Below are 16,012 nucleotides of genomic sequence, written 5' to 3'. Positions count from 1 at the left end.
GAAGATCTCATCAAAGTCCACACCATATTCTTGCTTGAAGCCCTTAGCCACTAACCTGGCTTTGTATCTTGGCTTTGCATCAGGTGCAACTTTGAGCCTGTAAACCCACTTGCAAGGCAAAACCTTCTTGCCTGTAGGCAAATGCACCAACTTCCATGTTCCATTTTTGTGCAGAGAATTCATCTCTGACTTCATAGCACGCTCCCAAAGAGCCTTGTCTGCCCTCTGTAAAGCCTCCTTATAACATGAGGGCTCCCCACAGTCAGTAAGCATCAAGTAGTCAACTCCTGGAACAAACCTGTCAGGGGCTCTGGAGGGTCTTGTGGACCTCCGTACCCAATGACCATCATTTGCAGGTTGCTGTCCAGCCTGCATATCACCTATTGGTGGTTCCTGTTCCATGCCATAAGGTTGAAATATCATGCCCGGTATCTCCTCTAACTGTGGGATATCCATAGGGATATCTTCTGCCATGTCTGGCTGTCCATTTGGACCATTTTTAGCACCATTTAAGGGCTGGTTTTGTTGCTGTAATGGCTGATTTACAGCCCTTGGTTGTTGTCCATGATGTCCATCATCATCAAAGATGACTCTGCTAGGCTCCTGTTGCCTTGCAGGCTCCTTATACATGCATGTTTCATCAAAAATGACATCATTGTTGCGTATAATCTTTTTATTCACTGGATCCCAAAGTCTATACCCCATTTCACCTCTGTCACCATATCCTAGGAATATGCATTTGTGAGACTTAGGATCAAGTTTGGTGCGCATTTCCCCGCGTATGTGCACGTACACAATGCAACCAAACACTCTCAAGTGCTTGTATGACGGAGGCTTCCCTGTCCATACTTCTTCTGGCACTTTCCCACCAAGCCTCGTGTTAGGTGACCTGTTTATAAGATGAACGGCTGTCATAACAGCTTCAGCCCAAAAACCATGAGGTAATGCAGCATGTGACAACATAGAACGGACCTTCTCCTGAATGGTCCTGTTCATCCTCTCTGCTATCCCGTTTTGTGGAGGGTCATAAGGAGTAGAGAGCTCCCTCTTGATGTCTTTAGCATGACAAAAGTCCTGAAACTGTTTGGACATATACTCTCCACCATTGTCGGAACGCAACGCCTTCAGTGTTTTGCCAGTTTGATTCTCAACAAGAGCAACAAACTTCTCAAACACTGAGAATGTATCACTCTTCAAACGAAGAGGATAAACCCACACCTTACGTGTGGCATCATCAATAAATGACACAAAATATTTTGCCCCTCCCAAAGAAAGCTGAGGCATCTCACATACATATGTATGCACAAGCTCTAACTAAGCATCTTTCTGTCCAAGAGCTTTTTTGTGGGGGCACTGGAGTTGCCTGCCATATATACAATGCTCACAAAACTGAAAACTTGAAAACTTTAGATACAGGAGATGGTTATGGTATGCACTCATGGATCATTGATTCAGGTGCCTCCTTCATGTCACAGGTTGCAGAGACTTGTTTGTCAGGTATACTGCTGGCAATGAAGGAGTAGTTTATTTGGGTGATAACCATGCATGCAAGATTCTTGGCAGAGGTGATGTGAGACTTGTGTTTTCGGATGTCTCACAGCTTATGCTCCATGATGTCAGGCATGTGCCTGAGATCAAGAAGAACCTGCTTTCTACTGGACAGCTTGATGATGCTGGTTATGTTACCACATTTGGTAGTGGAAAGTGGAAGATTTGTAAGGGCTCACTGGTTGTTGCCAGAGGCTCTAAGGTGGACACTCTTTACTTCATGCATGCTGATTATTGTCACCATGCTAATGTAAATGCAACCGAGCTGCCGGAAATCTCTATGTGGCATAGCCGGTTGGGACACATGAGTGTCAAAGGAATGGAGCAATTGTCTCGTTTGGGCATCAAGTGAAGACGTGAATAGGACCTCATCCTCACTGTCACCTGCATGTGACACATTGATTTCTTCAATCTTGACTCCACTTTTGCCCTTTGGCTTTACATCTTTGGCTTCATCTTTGTCTTTGTCTTTGCCTTTTCCCTTTTTCCTTTTGATCATTTTTCCATTTGTAGCATTGCTTTTTGATGTGTCCCTTCTTGCCACAATAATGGCATTCCAAGTCCTTTTTGGAGCGAGACTTGCTCCTTCCCCGTTCTTGGCTTTTACCCCTTTGCTGGGATCTCCCACGTGCATTCATTGCATTGGACTTTCCAATAGAATTGTTCTTCCTGTTCATCTCTTCTTGAAGAAGAGCACCCTCAACATCTGCATATGATAGCATAGCATTCGAATTGCGTGGCTGTCCTGAATGTGTCCCAACTCTCTGGCAAAGTGCATAAGAGAAAGGTGGCTTTGAACTCATCGTCCATTGCCAACTTTTGATTTATAACTTGGCTGACAATACCATTAAACTCATTTAGATGGGCTGCCATAGACGCCCCTTCCTTCATGTGAAGACCTATGAGTTTCTTCAACCAATACACTTTGCTTGAGGCACTTTGCTGGGCGTACAAGTCCTGCAATCTCTGCCACATTCCCCAAGCTGTCTTCTCTTCACGAATGCTGAAAAGTAAAGAGTCTGACACAGTTAACATGATAGTAGATCTTGCCAGCTCATCCATATCTTCCCACTCTTCAGCAGTAAGAGAAGCGGGCATTACACCCCTTTCTTTGATAGGCTTGTGCTGCTTCTTCTAGAGCAACACATTATAGCACTGGGTTTGCCAAATATCATAGTTATGTGAGCCTTCAAGCTTCTTGATGTGAAGAAATGAAGAGCTCTCACCTGTGGTTGCCATAGCAATATGCAACCTGTCAATGCCTAACTCCCTGCAAAATGTGCAAACACTGCACCAAAAGCACACAAAGTGCTCACAGTTGTTCTCCCAAAGTTTATCTCCCACTGCGGAAGCACAAATGCAACTCTACTCCCACTGTATGTGATGAAATCACCAAAATCTGGTTGCTGCAGATTTAGGACAGCACCTTAAATGTGCTCTGTTGCCCTTCCAAAGTACTGTACAACAGTACCAAGTGCTCACCAATGATGTACCAAACCTGTACCGGCAAGTACAGCAGCTGAAATTGAGATTTTTGCTCACTCAAATCAATGTGCAGCCATGCCAAAACTTGTACAAAGCTGTACCAAATCTGTACCAACAGGTACAGTAGCAATAAATGCTCTCCTGGCTGTCCAAATGAGTGAAAATCAGACTTTTACAGTCCCGATTACTGCATACAACAGTCCCGAACAGAAAGTGGGCAAAAGCCCCTTGACTGCAAGCTAATTTCTGAGGATTCAAGGCATAAAAGTCTTGCCTGCTGCTTTGCCAAGCTCAACAAGCATAAAATCTTGAAAAGCCCCTTGATTTAAGATCAATTTCTGATCATACATGGTACATTAACGCACATGAAGGCATCCAGAGTCTTCACGGTGCTTCCCCTTGGCCACATATACATCCAATACATGAAAGCCCCTTGATTTACAGGCACATTGAGTGCTTGACAGGCATCAACACATTGCCCAAAGCATCAAATGCGAGTGCCTGCATGCAAATCAATCCAATCGGCACAAAAGCCCCTTGATTTGCACTGCAATTTGCTGCAATTTTGCCCGAATGTGCGATTTCTCACATCATACAGCATGTATGAATGCTTAATTGCACAATTACATCAAAAGCCCCAAATTTTGACATCCAATTTCCTGCAAATTGATCCTGATTGTGACCAATGTCACCCAATTTCGCCAATTTTGCTCAAAAATTGAGCAATTTGGCACCTGTACCTGCTCAATTGATGATTGTACCTCTCAATTGCAAATCCCAAAAGAAATTGAAGCAAATACCTCGTAATTTTTGATTGCAGGAAAAGGGGAGGCGTCGAATTTGCTCTGATGAGGTGCTGCTGCAGAAATCTGATGCTGCTGTATTGATGAATCGGATGCTGCTGCTGCTGAGAAGGATGCTGCACGTGTGTTGATGCTGATGCAGAAAGAGGGGGGGGGGGGGGGGCGCTTCTTGCTGATGTGCTTGCTGCTGTGCAGGTACGGACGGCTGGGCAGCCCTCTGCGCTGCCTGGTTGGGCAGCGTGGCTGCTGCTGGGCAGCAGCTGAGCAGCCTACGCTGCTGGCTGGGCAGCCCTCGTTGTGTGCAACACAGTAGACGGCGCCAGGGACACGTGTTCCCAGATATTCGCGAGGCAACCAGTTTAATGTTGCCGGGCTACCCGTCGCACGCCGTGTGTACTGGTGGCGTGCCGTGTTTGTTGCCGCCGACTCAAAGTTGCCGCCGCTTCAAAGTTGCCGCCGCCTTCGCCTATTCACAAGCAACTCGAAAGAAGCTCCGCCATCACTGCCGGTGTGGGCTTACGCCTTGTGGCCACCAACACTTTGCTGCGCTGCCTCTTCTGAGCCGGTGCCCTTTGTTACGCTACTGGCCAGTCGCCTGCCTGCCAGCCTCGCAAACCTGTGTCATGCACACTGCACACGTTTGCTGTGTGCCTACCTGCTTGCGACTCTACAACTCACGACACAGTAGAGATTGACCTTCTGTCGACCTTGCTCACAGGCACCAGTTGAAATCACAGGATTGTGTGAAGAGCTGGGTGCAGCCATAGAGGGGAAGAGGGAGAGGATCAAGATAGCTTTGATACCAGTTGAATGGGAGATAGAAATTAGGGTTAGGTTTTCATGTGAGAAACAAACACACAGAGAGAAGAAGGGAGAGAGAGAGAGTTGTGGGGATAAGTCAACTCATTGGAATGAGTGTGTGACTCCCCTATCACACATGTATATTGCACTAGTACACATAGTGCACTTAGTACATTAAAAGTACTAAGTGTACTATGTACTATAACTTATAGGCTTGTACACACTATAAGGGTGGGCATAATGCCTTTACCCCAACACTGGATGCTCATTTTGTTACAAGTCTGCTCCGATAGCGACGGTACTCGCATCGGTGATCACTTGAAATGGGTCATCCGAGGAGGCTGATGCTAAACAAGGAGCCTCAGATAATGCAACATTGAGGTCCTTGAAAGCCTGGAAACCCGGAGGGCCATCTTAATCTTTTGCCTCTGAGTGTTGACACTTTTAAGGGGGTCAGTAAGAGCTGCCCCGAGATGTCGGAAAACTTGTCAATGTGGGTGGAATATGCGTGGCAAATACCCACAAATGACCTAATGTCATATTGGTGAATTTGCTTTATTGAATGATGTAAAAGATTTACTTCTTGGAGGCCTTCCTTGGCTGGAACAGCAGCCTGAAGATGACCTATTCTTGACCTTCACCTTGTGTTAGCCTCCCTTTGGCTGTCCTGGCCCTTGGAATACTTCACCACTTGTGAAAAATGAGATGAATTAGCCCTTTGCCAAGCCCATGCTTATACAAGGTCTATATATGCGGGTCGATCTGTAGAAGGAGCTGTCGGCCTGCTTTTATTGCTCCACGACTAGATAAAACACCTGAAATGGGGTGCCTTTTCACACGTGGCTTTTAGTCGACATGCTGCTGCTGCTGGCCGACTGAGGTCTGGCCTTTCCCATGGGCTGGCTGACTATGACCTTAGCCCCTATGGACTGGCCGACTGTGGTCTGGCCCTTCCATGGGCTTGCCGACTGAGCCTTGGGCTTTTATGGGCCCAATCAATGGCCCATGGGCTGCCCAAAGGTAGCCCAGGTGTAGGGCAATATAGACAGTCTATGGCCCTGCACTTCCTGCTTCTACATGCATGTATATGCTACTTCAGTGCCCTTGCATCTGGCTGAAGGCCTATCAATGCTTGGAACACCACATCATCATTCTATAGGGTGACTCACAGTACGGATTGGCACTGCTCCATGTGTGGGACATGCACACTTGACCATGACCATGTAAGGGACTTGTACGCCTGATCATGATGCTTAGACTAGATCCTTGGCTAACTTGTCCCGGACTAGGGCTCACAAGGGGCCAATTACCACTCTAGGTACAGATATGTCTTTGTGGCATCCAAGTGCGGGATGCACGTGCCGCTCACTTTTTACATGAGGACAAGCTTCGGAGCAAGGTTTATGGGTTTTCTTCCTTTGACGAGGGATAGCTTCAACATATGACTTGGGCTCTGAAGACGATCATTAGGGTGCTAGGCGGGTCTGCTTGCCGAAACCAAACTGTGCTGCTTGCTCTGGCTTGAAAATTAGGGCTTCAATTGCAGGAAACATTAAACCCTACTACCAACAAGCACCCCCAAAGTAGAGTTTAGTGTAAATATGGAAAATGCAGTAGTATTAGATTTCTGGCTTGTGTGGATAGAGGGTTTGTGAAGTAGACAATACCCTATGGCGGCCTGTGTGTGGATAGAGGGTTTGTGAGGTAGACGATACCCTATGGCAGCCTTTGCAAGCACGCGTTGGTAGGATGAGTATCTTCCTGGACAAGAGCTTGCATCTTTTGAGAGCTACGCCTTCACATGTTCTTATTTTTTGAGACTTCTTGGTATTTAATGACTGTTAGATTAACATAATGGCTGGACCTTCTTACCTTGGGTGGAGTAAGTTAGTTGTGTGTCATGAAAGACTGCCATCCAGCAGAAGACTAAGTTTGGGAGAAGGTTTTATCTAATTATTTGGCTCTTTGGAACCTGTGGGCTATAATTTTTTTCTTTGGGTACTCCCATGTAGGTTTCTCTGTTAGAAAAATTGAATAGACTTCTGGGTGTTTTATGAGCACGTCCATCGTGATTGATCTTTGTTGCTCCTTTTCTTGTGTCAACAAATACAGATACAAGAACTTCAAGCAAAGGTTCTCTTCTTGGAGGACTCAGTGGAGGCACTTTAATGGGGTTGGTAAGAGCCACACACTCACTCTTATGAGCAGCCTTATTTGTTTTTGTTGTGAGCTGTTAAGTTATTATTATTTTTGTCAGGTTTCAGACTCATGCCCCGTGCAGGGCAGCATATTATTGTTTATGGAAGGATGCATATCCATCCATAGAAAGCTAAAGAACAAGAGAGCAAGTTTCTCCTATTTAAGATCCTCTCCCATTCTCTATGCACCTTCTTCTTTGGTGATTGTGATCCCCATCCACTTGACATTCTTAGTGGGTAATGATTACTATGGTGTATGCATTAACTTTCCCACTCTCTGTGCACTGTCTTCTTTGGTGATTGTGATCCCCATCCACTTGACATTCTTAGTGGGTAATGATCACTATGGTGTATGCGTAACTCTCATGTAAGTAGCTTATGTGCATGTGCGCGCACACGTGTGTGTGTGTGTGTGAGAGAGAGAGAGAGAGAGAGAGAGAGAGAGAGAAAGTTGTATTAACGTCTTCAAAAGGCCAAAATGACCTATGAGACCATGGAGAGTCCCCGTACCTACCCCTTTATGATGACATTATGAAGTTTTCTAGTCTAGGGGACATCCTCCTGGCTGGAGACTTCAATGCCCGCACCGCACGTGCAGAGGTACCCTTCTTTGAGACAGACGATCCCATGTACCAGGAGATTGACACGGTGGGTACGGATCTGGAGCGGACATCATAGGATACAACAGCCCTCGGCGGGGCTCATAGGCTAGCCATTTAAAATGGCCTAGCTAGATGGCCTAGATCCAACCCCTTCACCTCCTACCCCTTTGGACATGGAGTCAGTACAGTGGACTATCTAATGGGATCCCTCTCTCTGATCCCACTCATTCCGGAGTCTACCATCTCACCTTGCCCCATCGGTGTTGCAGCCGACCATACATACCTGGCCTTCTCTCTCACATGCCGATACACCATCCAACCACCTGCTTTGCCCCATCACTATCCGAGATACCACTTCACCAGGGAGACCTCTTCCATCTATTCTGATCATGTCTACCGCATCCTCTCCGACCTCGACCCCCACATCCCACTTGATGAGCTTACCACACACCTCTCAGCCACCCTCCATACGTCTGCTGCAGCCGCCTTTCCACACTCCAGAGCCACCTCCATCACCAGGAGGGACTGTCCCACAAAATAGCTGGTACAACGAGGAATGTCGTGATACCCGAGCCCGTCTACATTGGGAGATGGCGCTAGGATCCACCACTTACCAACCAGCAGGCGCGAGTGATCTTTTGACGTCTCACACGGAGAAAGAAGATAGCCTACCTAGCCAGGCTTGAGCAGGAGCTATACCAGCTATTTCTTGGAAGGGACTATAACGAGGCTTGGAGGATCTTCCAGGATCATCACCTTCCGACTTCGATTACTTCACCCAGCACTTGGCACACCTATGCCAACTCTCTCTACCATGTCCCCGAGTAGCCACCTCTCCCCCATCATTCTTGAACCTCGTCCCCCACACTCTTCCTTCTTTCACCTCAGCATGGTGAGAGATGCTATTAATAGGATGCAAACTGGGGGAGGACAAGATCATGATGGACTCCTCACCGAGCATTTCTCCCATGCTAGGGACACACTAGCCCCTTTAATGGTTCACATGTTTAACATGGCTTTATGTGAGGGCTTCCCCGTCAGCTGGTCATCGAATACTATTGTACCTATCTTGAAAGTAGGTGACCTGTAAGATTCCTCCCTCTAGCTTTTGAGCTATACAGGTGTAAGAACCTCCCCTTTTGATCTCGTAATTATTCCCCTCTTTGAAATAAAAGAAAGATTCTGTTTTACCCTGTTTTGACCTAGAGAGAAAAATGTCTAGAGAGAGGTAATCCAAAATTGAGATATTTTTTGATATAAAAATCCTCCTAGTGTCTAAAATCGTTTCCCCTGAAACAGAAATTCAAAAAGAACTGGTTGTCACGCTACTCACAATGCTCGCTGAAGCTCACCCTACCCCCTGCTCGCGCTGCTGCCTGCGCACCTTCCCCCCCTTCCCGCCCACGAGTCTACCCCCCCCCCCCCCCGCCTGCCCTCGCGTTTGCTTCCCCTCCTCCGCCTGTGTTTTTTATTCTTGCGCGCCCCTGCGCTGTAGCGCCCACCCCCTGCTCTTCTCTTTCACGCCCCCCCTCCTCTCTTCAGCCCCCCCCCCTTTTTTTTTTTGTCTTCGCCGCCTTACCCCTCCCGTCGCTTTTTCTGTTTTTTTCGTCCCCTGGGGTTCTTTCTTTACCTTTCGCCTTCCCCCTCCGCCCTTTGTGTGCAGCTCGGCTCTTGCAGGATCCGCATTCGCTCCGCCTTCGACATAGCTTCAGACTCTGATGGAGGCTCCTCCCGCCCCACCTCAGAGGGACTCTCCCGCAGCCCCCTCGCCCGCCCCTGAGGATACCCCCATCAGGCTTTCTCTTTTGCCAGAAGAGGAAGCGAGCCTCGCCGTAGAGGTGGAACGCCTCCAGGCACATTCCACCATCTGCCGTATAGTCGGCCCTCGCCCCAGTAGAGGGGAGATCTGGGATCTTCTCTAGGCCCGCCTTCTTGCAGATGTGGGCAAGATCCTGGACGTTCAGCTACTGGGCCGTGGACACTACCAGATCGAGTTAAAGACAGCCCAGAGCGTGGCCAAGGTCCTAGCCATGAGTCCCCTTGACATCAGGGGCGCTCGGACATTCTTCAGACCTTGGCAGCATGGATTTGACCCAGCAGCGGCCGAGCAGGGAGAGCGCCTTTTCCATGTTATAGTTTGCTTCCCTGGACTCCGCCGTGAGTACCTTCCGCTCCTTTCTAGGCTAGGAGCATTGGTGGGTTCGGTGCTTGAGGCTGGCCCCACAGCAGCTTCAGTGGTGGCCAGAGCAGCTGGGCTACCTTCGGTCAAAGTTTTAGTTCCTGACATCTCCTCCCTTCCGAAGGTCATTCAGCTACCTAGGATAGAGAGGGGATGGATTGATCAGAGAGTGGAGTTTTCGGGGCTCCCGAACCAGTGCTTTATCTGCAGACAAGTCGGCCACCTGGCCAAGGCCTGCCCTCGCAGGAGACCCCGACCTTCACTGCAGCAGCAGGCCCCCGATGGCCCGCCCACAAATGCGACTCGGCAGGCAGCCTCGGGGACACCTGCTCAGCCCACAGAGACCTCGGAGTGGGAGCCTGGGCAGGGGCGCCGTCGAGGGAGACAGCCCCAGCAGCACGCGCAGAGACCGATGCAGCAGCAGCCACAGTCTCAGCAGCACTGGGTTCCCGTGAGGAACAGCTTTGCTCCCCTACAGGAGGAGACCCCAGCGCCGACTTAGGACCAGAAGATGCCAGCACCCCCTCCTTCGCCCCACCCCCCCTCCCCCGTCCCCCCCTCCCGCCTCGCTTCCACCTTCGCCTCCTCCGGTCCCCGCTCCGGTTTCGGCAGCGGCTCCTTCTCCACCCCCTTCCCCCCCCTCCCCCCCCTCCTCCCCCCCCCCCCCCCCCCCCGCTCGCCTCAGCTCCCCGAGAGGCCCTGGCAGTTCCCTGGCGCTCATCTGCAGTCCGGCGGACACTGAGCACCGACCTTGCTCGAGCACCACAGAGGAGACTTACCATGCCGATTCGGGCTTCACGGATATCCTCTATCCGCAGTCGGCTGAGTCGCCTCGACATTAGACAGTGCTCGGAGGCTTTTGATTATTCCTTCACACTGCTTTTTGGAGCGGAGGGCCTCCATGAGCGAGCGCCCATCAGAGTTCATGTAGTGATACCTCCGGCCCGAGGGGAGAAGGCACTTGATTCAGCGGTGGCCTTCTCATTCCCTCTCTGTGGCCCTAGCGATCGGGAGTGGACTATGGATCTCGCTCTTAGCACTTTGAAGACTCAGGCAGTTGAGTTTTCTCATCATGTGAGCGATCTGGAGGTGACAGACGTGATAGGCCGACTATGGGAGTTGGCTCATTTTTTCTTAGATCCCGGGAGTGTGCATGCCTCCGGGATTCGACATTTGGTGGTTCGCATAGTGGCAGACTTAGCACGTGACCGTGGATATGTATGCATACACGAGGTTGCTCTGTCTGAGCGGGAGGCAGTCGCCATGGGTCACAGCCACTGGCGCCTGATCCGAGATTCTTGCAGCACACTGGGTGGGCAGATTCGTAGCCGCTCGGATGGGGATTATTCTCCATCCAAGCCGCTTGCGAAGGCCCGCCGTACGGCTGAGACAGCATCCACCTCAGCAGGTCATCCATGAGGATCATCTCATGGAATGTACAGGGCCTTGGCGGCGCACACTATATACATTATCGTGGTTGCTTGAGGCAGGAGCTTCAGAGATGCCTGGTTGGAGGCAGTGTTGATATTTTGATGTTGCAGGAGCACCATTTGGGTGAGAGCAGGATCCGGAGATATGGTTCGGTGATGCCTGGTAGATGGGACACCTTTTGGTCTGCAGGGTTTGGCCCCTTGGGTGGGCAGGGAGGAGTATGTATGGTCATTGCGGATGTATGGCGGCAGGCCATTGTGGATCGCGGGATCATTGTGCCTGGTAGAGCACAGTATATCATTCTGAGGATGCATGATGAGCTCTTTGGCGTGCTCAATGTCTATGCGCCCAACCATGCTAGTGCGAGAGCAGAGTTCTGGACCCAGGTTATGGATGCATTGCCAGAGGCCGCACATTGGTGTGTTGGGGGAGACTTCAACATGCTTGAGGACCCGGCTGATCGGGTGGGAGGCAGTCATGTTACAGTGCACGGCATGGAGCTTGCAGCTTGGGAGCGATTTTGAATGACACTGAGGATCATTGATGCATGGTAGCATGAGGCTTTCTCCCGTTCTCAGGACAGTCTTAGTTTCTCTCGGTCGGATCGCCGGCAGGGAGGGACTAATCTATCACGGATTGATCGCTTCTATGTGGGCGATTGGCTAGGGGAGCGAGGGGGTTCCGTTGGCATTCTCGCTGGCACCTCTTTTTCAGACCATGCGCCAGTTATTTTGACACTTGAGGAGGGGACACGGGAGATCAGCTTGCAGTTGAGGATCCCAGAGAGGATACTTACAGATCCTAGTCTCGCTGAGGACATTGAGAGGATATGGCATGATAGGCAGAGCCCTGACCAGGATGCAGCAGGCCAGTGTGTCCAGGGACTCATCGAGCTCAGCTCTTTTTTGCACGCTGCAGCCTTGACATGGCTGGGAGAGACACGCAAGCGGGAGCGTCGGTTGAGACGTAGCCTTGCTTCGCTTCAGCGCCTTCAGGAGCAGCAGCCTACATGTGAGTGGGTGGCGTCCCAACTGAGCCAGGCACGCCAGGAGGTTAGAGAGGTAAAGGAGCAGAGACATGAGTTCTATTATCGTCGCCAGGCCTCTCAGTGGACGCAGCTTGGTGATAGAGTGACTGGGGAGTTTTTTGAGATTACTGGACCTCGCCATGCTCGAGCAGGAGTCCGCCAGCTCAGGAGGCAGGAGCCACTGAGCCCGGGGAGATCAGAGCCATTGCCACTGAGTTCTATAGAGACCTGCTTTCAGCGGAGCCAGCCACTGAGGCTCGGGATGCTTGCAGACAGACTGTGTGGGCCCATGTGCAGAGGAGGGTCACAGATCGTATGCGTACAGTTTTGGGTGAGCCTCTTTCAGAGGTTGAGCTTGCTGAGGCCTTGAGAGTCCTTCCACGCCACAGTTGCCCTGGGGAGGACGGATTGACGCCTGCCTTTTTTATGCGCTATTGGGACCTTTTGGGGCTAGGCCTCCGCAGGGGCTTTCAGTATGTTTTGGACACTGGGGTGATGCCACAGAGCTTCTCAGAGGGCTTGATCTTTCTTATCCCCAAGGGGGAGAGAGTATCAAATGATATCCGGCATTGGAGACCCATTACGATCCTCAATACTGTCTACAAGGTCTTAGCAAAGGCCTTGAGTTTGAGGATCCAGCTCTTCTTGGGGGAGTTGATTCATGCTACCTAGACAGGATTCGTCAAGGAGCGTAGTATCCTTGACAACATTTTCACCTTTTGGGAGGCGACGGCCCGAGCTAGATTTCTCGGTGAGGACCTGGTCGTGATGCTTCTCGATTTTGAGAAGGCATACGATCGAGTCGATTGGAGTTTCTTAGAGGGCACGATGCTTCGCTTGGGCTTTGAGCCAGTTTGGATTCGAGGAGTGGCGGCTCTATAGTCCACAGCTCGTAGCTAGGTGCTGATGGCAAGAGGACGGGGGCCGAGTTTTGAGTTGACCAGATCAGTCCGTCAGGGGTGTCCTCTCGCCCCGTTTCTTTTTCTCTTCTTTGCTGAGGCTATGAGCATGTATCTGACGGCAGAGGAGGTTGGATTGAGAGGACTCCAGCTCCCAGTCCGGGGGGAGGACCTGCTCAATGCTGAGTTTGCTGATGACATGGGTTTATTTTTGCATGGCCAGGAGGCCAATCTTCAGAGGGCAGAGCAGTCGCTTCAGGTTTTTAGTGCAGCTTCGGAAGCATTGATCAATTGGCGCAAGACAGTGGCCTTTTGGATCAGTAGCGCTCTCACTCCGGCATGGAGCCCAGACCCGGGTTTTCGATGGATTCCTCCTGGCACAGCAGTGTGGTACATCACGTCTTGCTGGATCTTCTCGAGCTCTTGCATCAGCCAGGTACAGAGGCTGATCAGGAACTTTCTTTGGTGTGGGCGGGATGGTCAGCCAGCCCGGGCTAAGGTCGCTTGGGCAGTTATTACACTTCCGCTGGCCCAGGGGGGCTTGGGCATTATAGATCCAGTTGATCAGAGCAGAGCCTTATTGGGGAAGCTTTTTGTTCGGGGGCTGCTTCTAGGCGGTGAGCCTTGGAAAGAGCTTCTTGTGCAGCGGCTGCAGGCTCGGGCTCCCCCAGCAGGGGACACTTGGGCACCGGAGATACGATGGATCTTCATAGAGATGAGGAGGACAGGCCTCAGTAGAGGATGGGAGGACAGATTTGCCTTGAGCATCCTGCGAGCTTGGGAGTTGCTGAGACCGGGACTCTCTCAGAGACCTCCTTCTTGTGATGAGGAGCGAGCCAGACAGCCGCTCATCTGGAGCCCAGCGGTTTGCATAGAGCAGAGACATATGTTGGGTTCTCGGCCTCGTCTAGCCTGGGGACCATTGGCGGTAGGCCCAGCACATAGTTTTGGAGACTGGCAGGCCTTTTGCAGTCTCCCAGAGGCGATCCAGGTGGAGAGGTTGAGTCACTTCAGAGGGGGATTGATTATGAGGGATGACATTCAGGAGGCACTCACAGAGGAGTGGTTCACGCCTCTCGAGCCAGTGGCCCCACGGTGGATGGGAGCCTTTACACAGTTGGAGATCCTGATTGCTGTCAGAGCTTGCACTGAGGATGGTAGATGCCTCTACTATGAGATTCAGGATGAGGGTAGACTTCAGAGAGTGGAGGTGGAGTCGCCTTTGGTTGCAGAGTGCATTTTTCAGAGGATACGGGTAGTGGCCGCCGCTTCTCGGAAGTGGCATATTGACCCAGACCTTGCAGATGTGGACTCTGATTGGTGCATATGGGCATATGCAGCGCGCGCCTTGGCTCGGCTCCAGTGGGACCCTGGCGAGTACGAGTGGCATGATCCTCATATATCCCCCGAGGCCACAGAGATCTCCAGTATACTGTTCGGTTGGGGCAACATATTTTGACGGCGAGGAGGATGGTCTCTCCAGCTGCATCGGAGCATTGGCGGCTACAGGGACTCTCACAGGAGTTCCTAGAGGATTTTTGGACCAGGCTCTGGGCTAGTCGATAGGCACGCAGGATCTCGACTTTCCAGTGGCTAGTCGCCCACAGGGGCTCTGCAGTTGGCACCTGGCTTGTCTACAGCAGTCTTCTGGCGGCCTGCGTTCGGTGCGGCCATCCTATGGAGACATTGAGACATTGCCTATGGGACTGTCCTCAGGCGCAGCAAATTTGGCTGCGGATGCTGCGCATTCTGGCCCCCCTCTCTCCAGAGGATATGTATACGTGGGGTGCTGCTGCTTGGTCGACTTCGTCAGGGCCTGCTTTGGGCTATGAGATGGAGCAGGATAGCCAGGCCATCAGATTCATTAGGGGCCAGCCTCGCCTGGTTCCTTCACCGGATTTCTCGTCCGCCGGCTGGACACAGGAGAGGGATCCACGATGGGAGCTCCTCAGCAGCCTCACCATCTGGTTCACCTGGAGAGCCCGGTGCTTCAGGGCCTTTGAGGGGAGACTGGAGCCACCAGCAGAGACTGTTCGGGGAATTTGGCAGGAGTTGATCCACACCTTGCGAGGATAGTATGACCGCATCCGGGGCGACTCGGATGAGGCGATCTTGCGGCGCCAGGCCTTTCACACCACTTGGCGCAGCGGCCCCTTCTATACCCTACACGCGGGTTCCCCCCGCTGACACTACAGGCCACCTGTTTGGCTTTCTCCCCCTCCTATTGTATGATATTGCCTCTCAGTCTTTGTACTGATATTTGTACTTTTCTGCACCTAGGGAGAGTCTCCCTAGCTGCCTAGCTTAGATCTTTGCTATGTTTCCTTATGAGCAGGAGAGGATCTTTTATAGCCCTACGAGCATTTTTCTATAACTAATGAAAGGATCTTTTCTTGGGGAAAAAAAAAAGAAATTCAAAAAGAACTTTTCAATGTGCAATTGGAATTAATTAAAAATAGGTAAAAAGGATCTTAGCCTAAGAGTCCAGATTTTTAGAAATTTTTGAATTATGCTCCAATTAAGGTTCCTATGGGCCAATAGGAACAATCCAAGTGTGTGGAGGAGATAAATCCAATTTATAAAAGAAAAACCCCAAAAAATGAGTAAATGCTCACATAAGATGAAGAGTTGACTAAGGACAAGGTTTATTAGTAAAATACTATGAGTATTACTAAAAAAATGAGATATTTTGGATATAATGATTCAATTTTGACACCTTGGTAAGGAGAAGGAGGGCTCTTCAAGGAGGCGCCTATTTCACATGTGTGGTGGAGTTTTAAACTCAAAAATATTGTGATATTTTTCTCTCTCCTCTCTCCTGGATCAAACCAAATCAAAAGGAAGCCAAACTAGGTCCAAATCTTGTTCAAATTCAGCCAAACTGAACCTGGAAAATTCAAGCAACTAGTTGGACTTGGTTAGAGGCCTCCCTCATCTATAAATAGATCCTTAGCCCTTTGTAAAAAAATATGAGAACTATACCATGCCAGTATTTTATTGAAATAATGATATTTTTTATTATCCTCTAAAAATCCTTTA

General features: G+C 50.3%; 2 protein-coding genes across 7 annotated transcripts in view; one reads left to right on the top strand and one right to left on the bottom strand.

Annotated features, from left to right (window-relative positions):
* The window catches only part of LOC147607447 (uncharacterized), a 156,404-nt gene that overhangs the window by 11,747 nt on the left and 128,645 nt on the right, over positions 1-16,012 (bottom strand). The gene's annotated exons all lie outside the window — the stretch shown is intronic.
* The window catches only part of LOC147607449 (Transmembrane proteins 14C), a 64,871-nt gene that overhangs the window by 34,771 nt on the left and 14,088 nt on the right, over positions 1-16,012 (top strand). Inside the window, exons 2-3 of one of the 6 annotated variants that reach the window (XM_086790245.1) lie at positions 6,750-6,814; positions 6,895-7,089. In XM_086790245.1, coding sequence (XP_086646371.1) covers positions 6,750-6,814; positions 6,895-7,089 — 260 coding nt within the window. The remainder of the gene's footprint in view (positions 1-6,749; positions 6,815-6,894; positions 7,090-16,012) is intronic. The other 5 variants (XM_086790246.1, XM_086790248.1, XM_086790247.1 and 2 more) reach the window with 5 other exon arrangements.

The sequence above is a fragment of the Cibotium barometz genome, chromosome 55, assembly GCF_041138505.1.
Source record: "Cibotium barometz isolate CiBa-2024 chromosome 55, ASM4113850v1, whole genome shotgun sequence".
NCBI lineage: Eukaryota > Viridiplantae > Streptophyta > Polypodiopsida > Cyatheales > Cibotiaceae > Cibotium > Cibotium barometz.
This window is presented reverse-complemented; position numbering and strand designations above follow the sequence as displayed.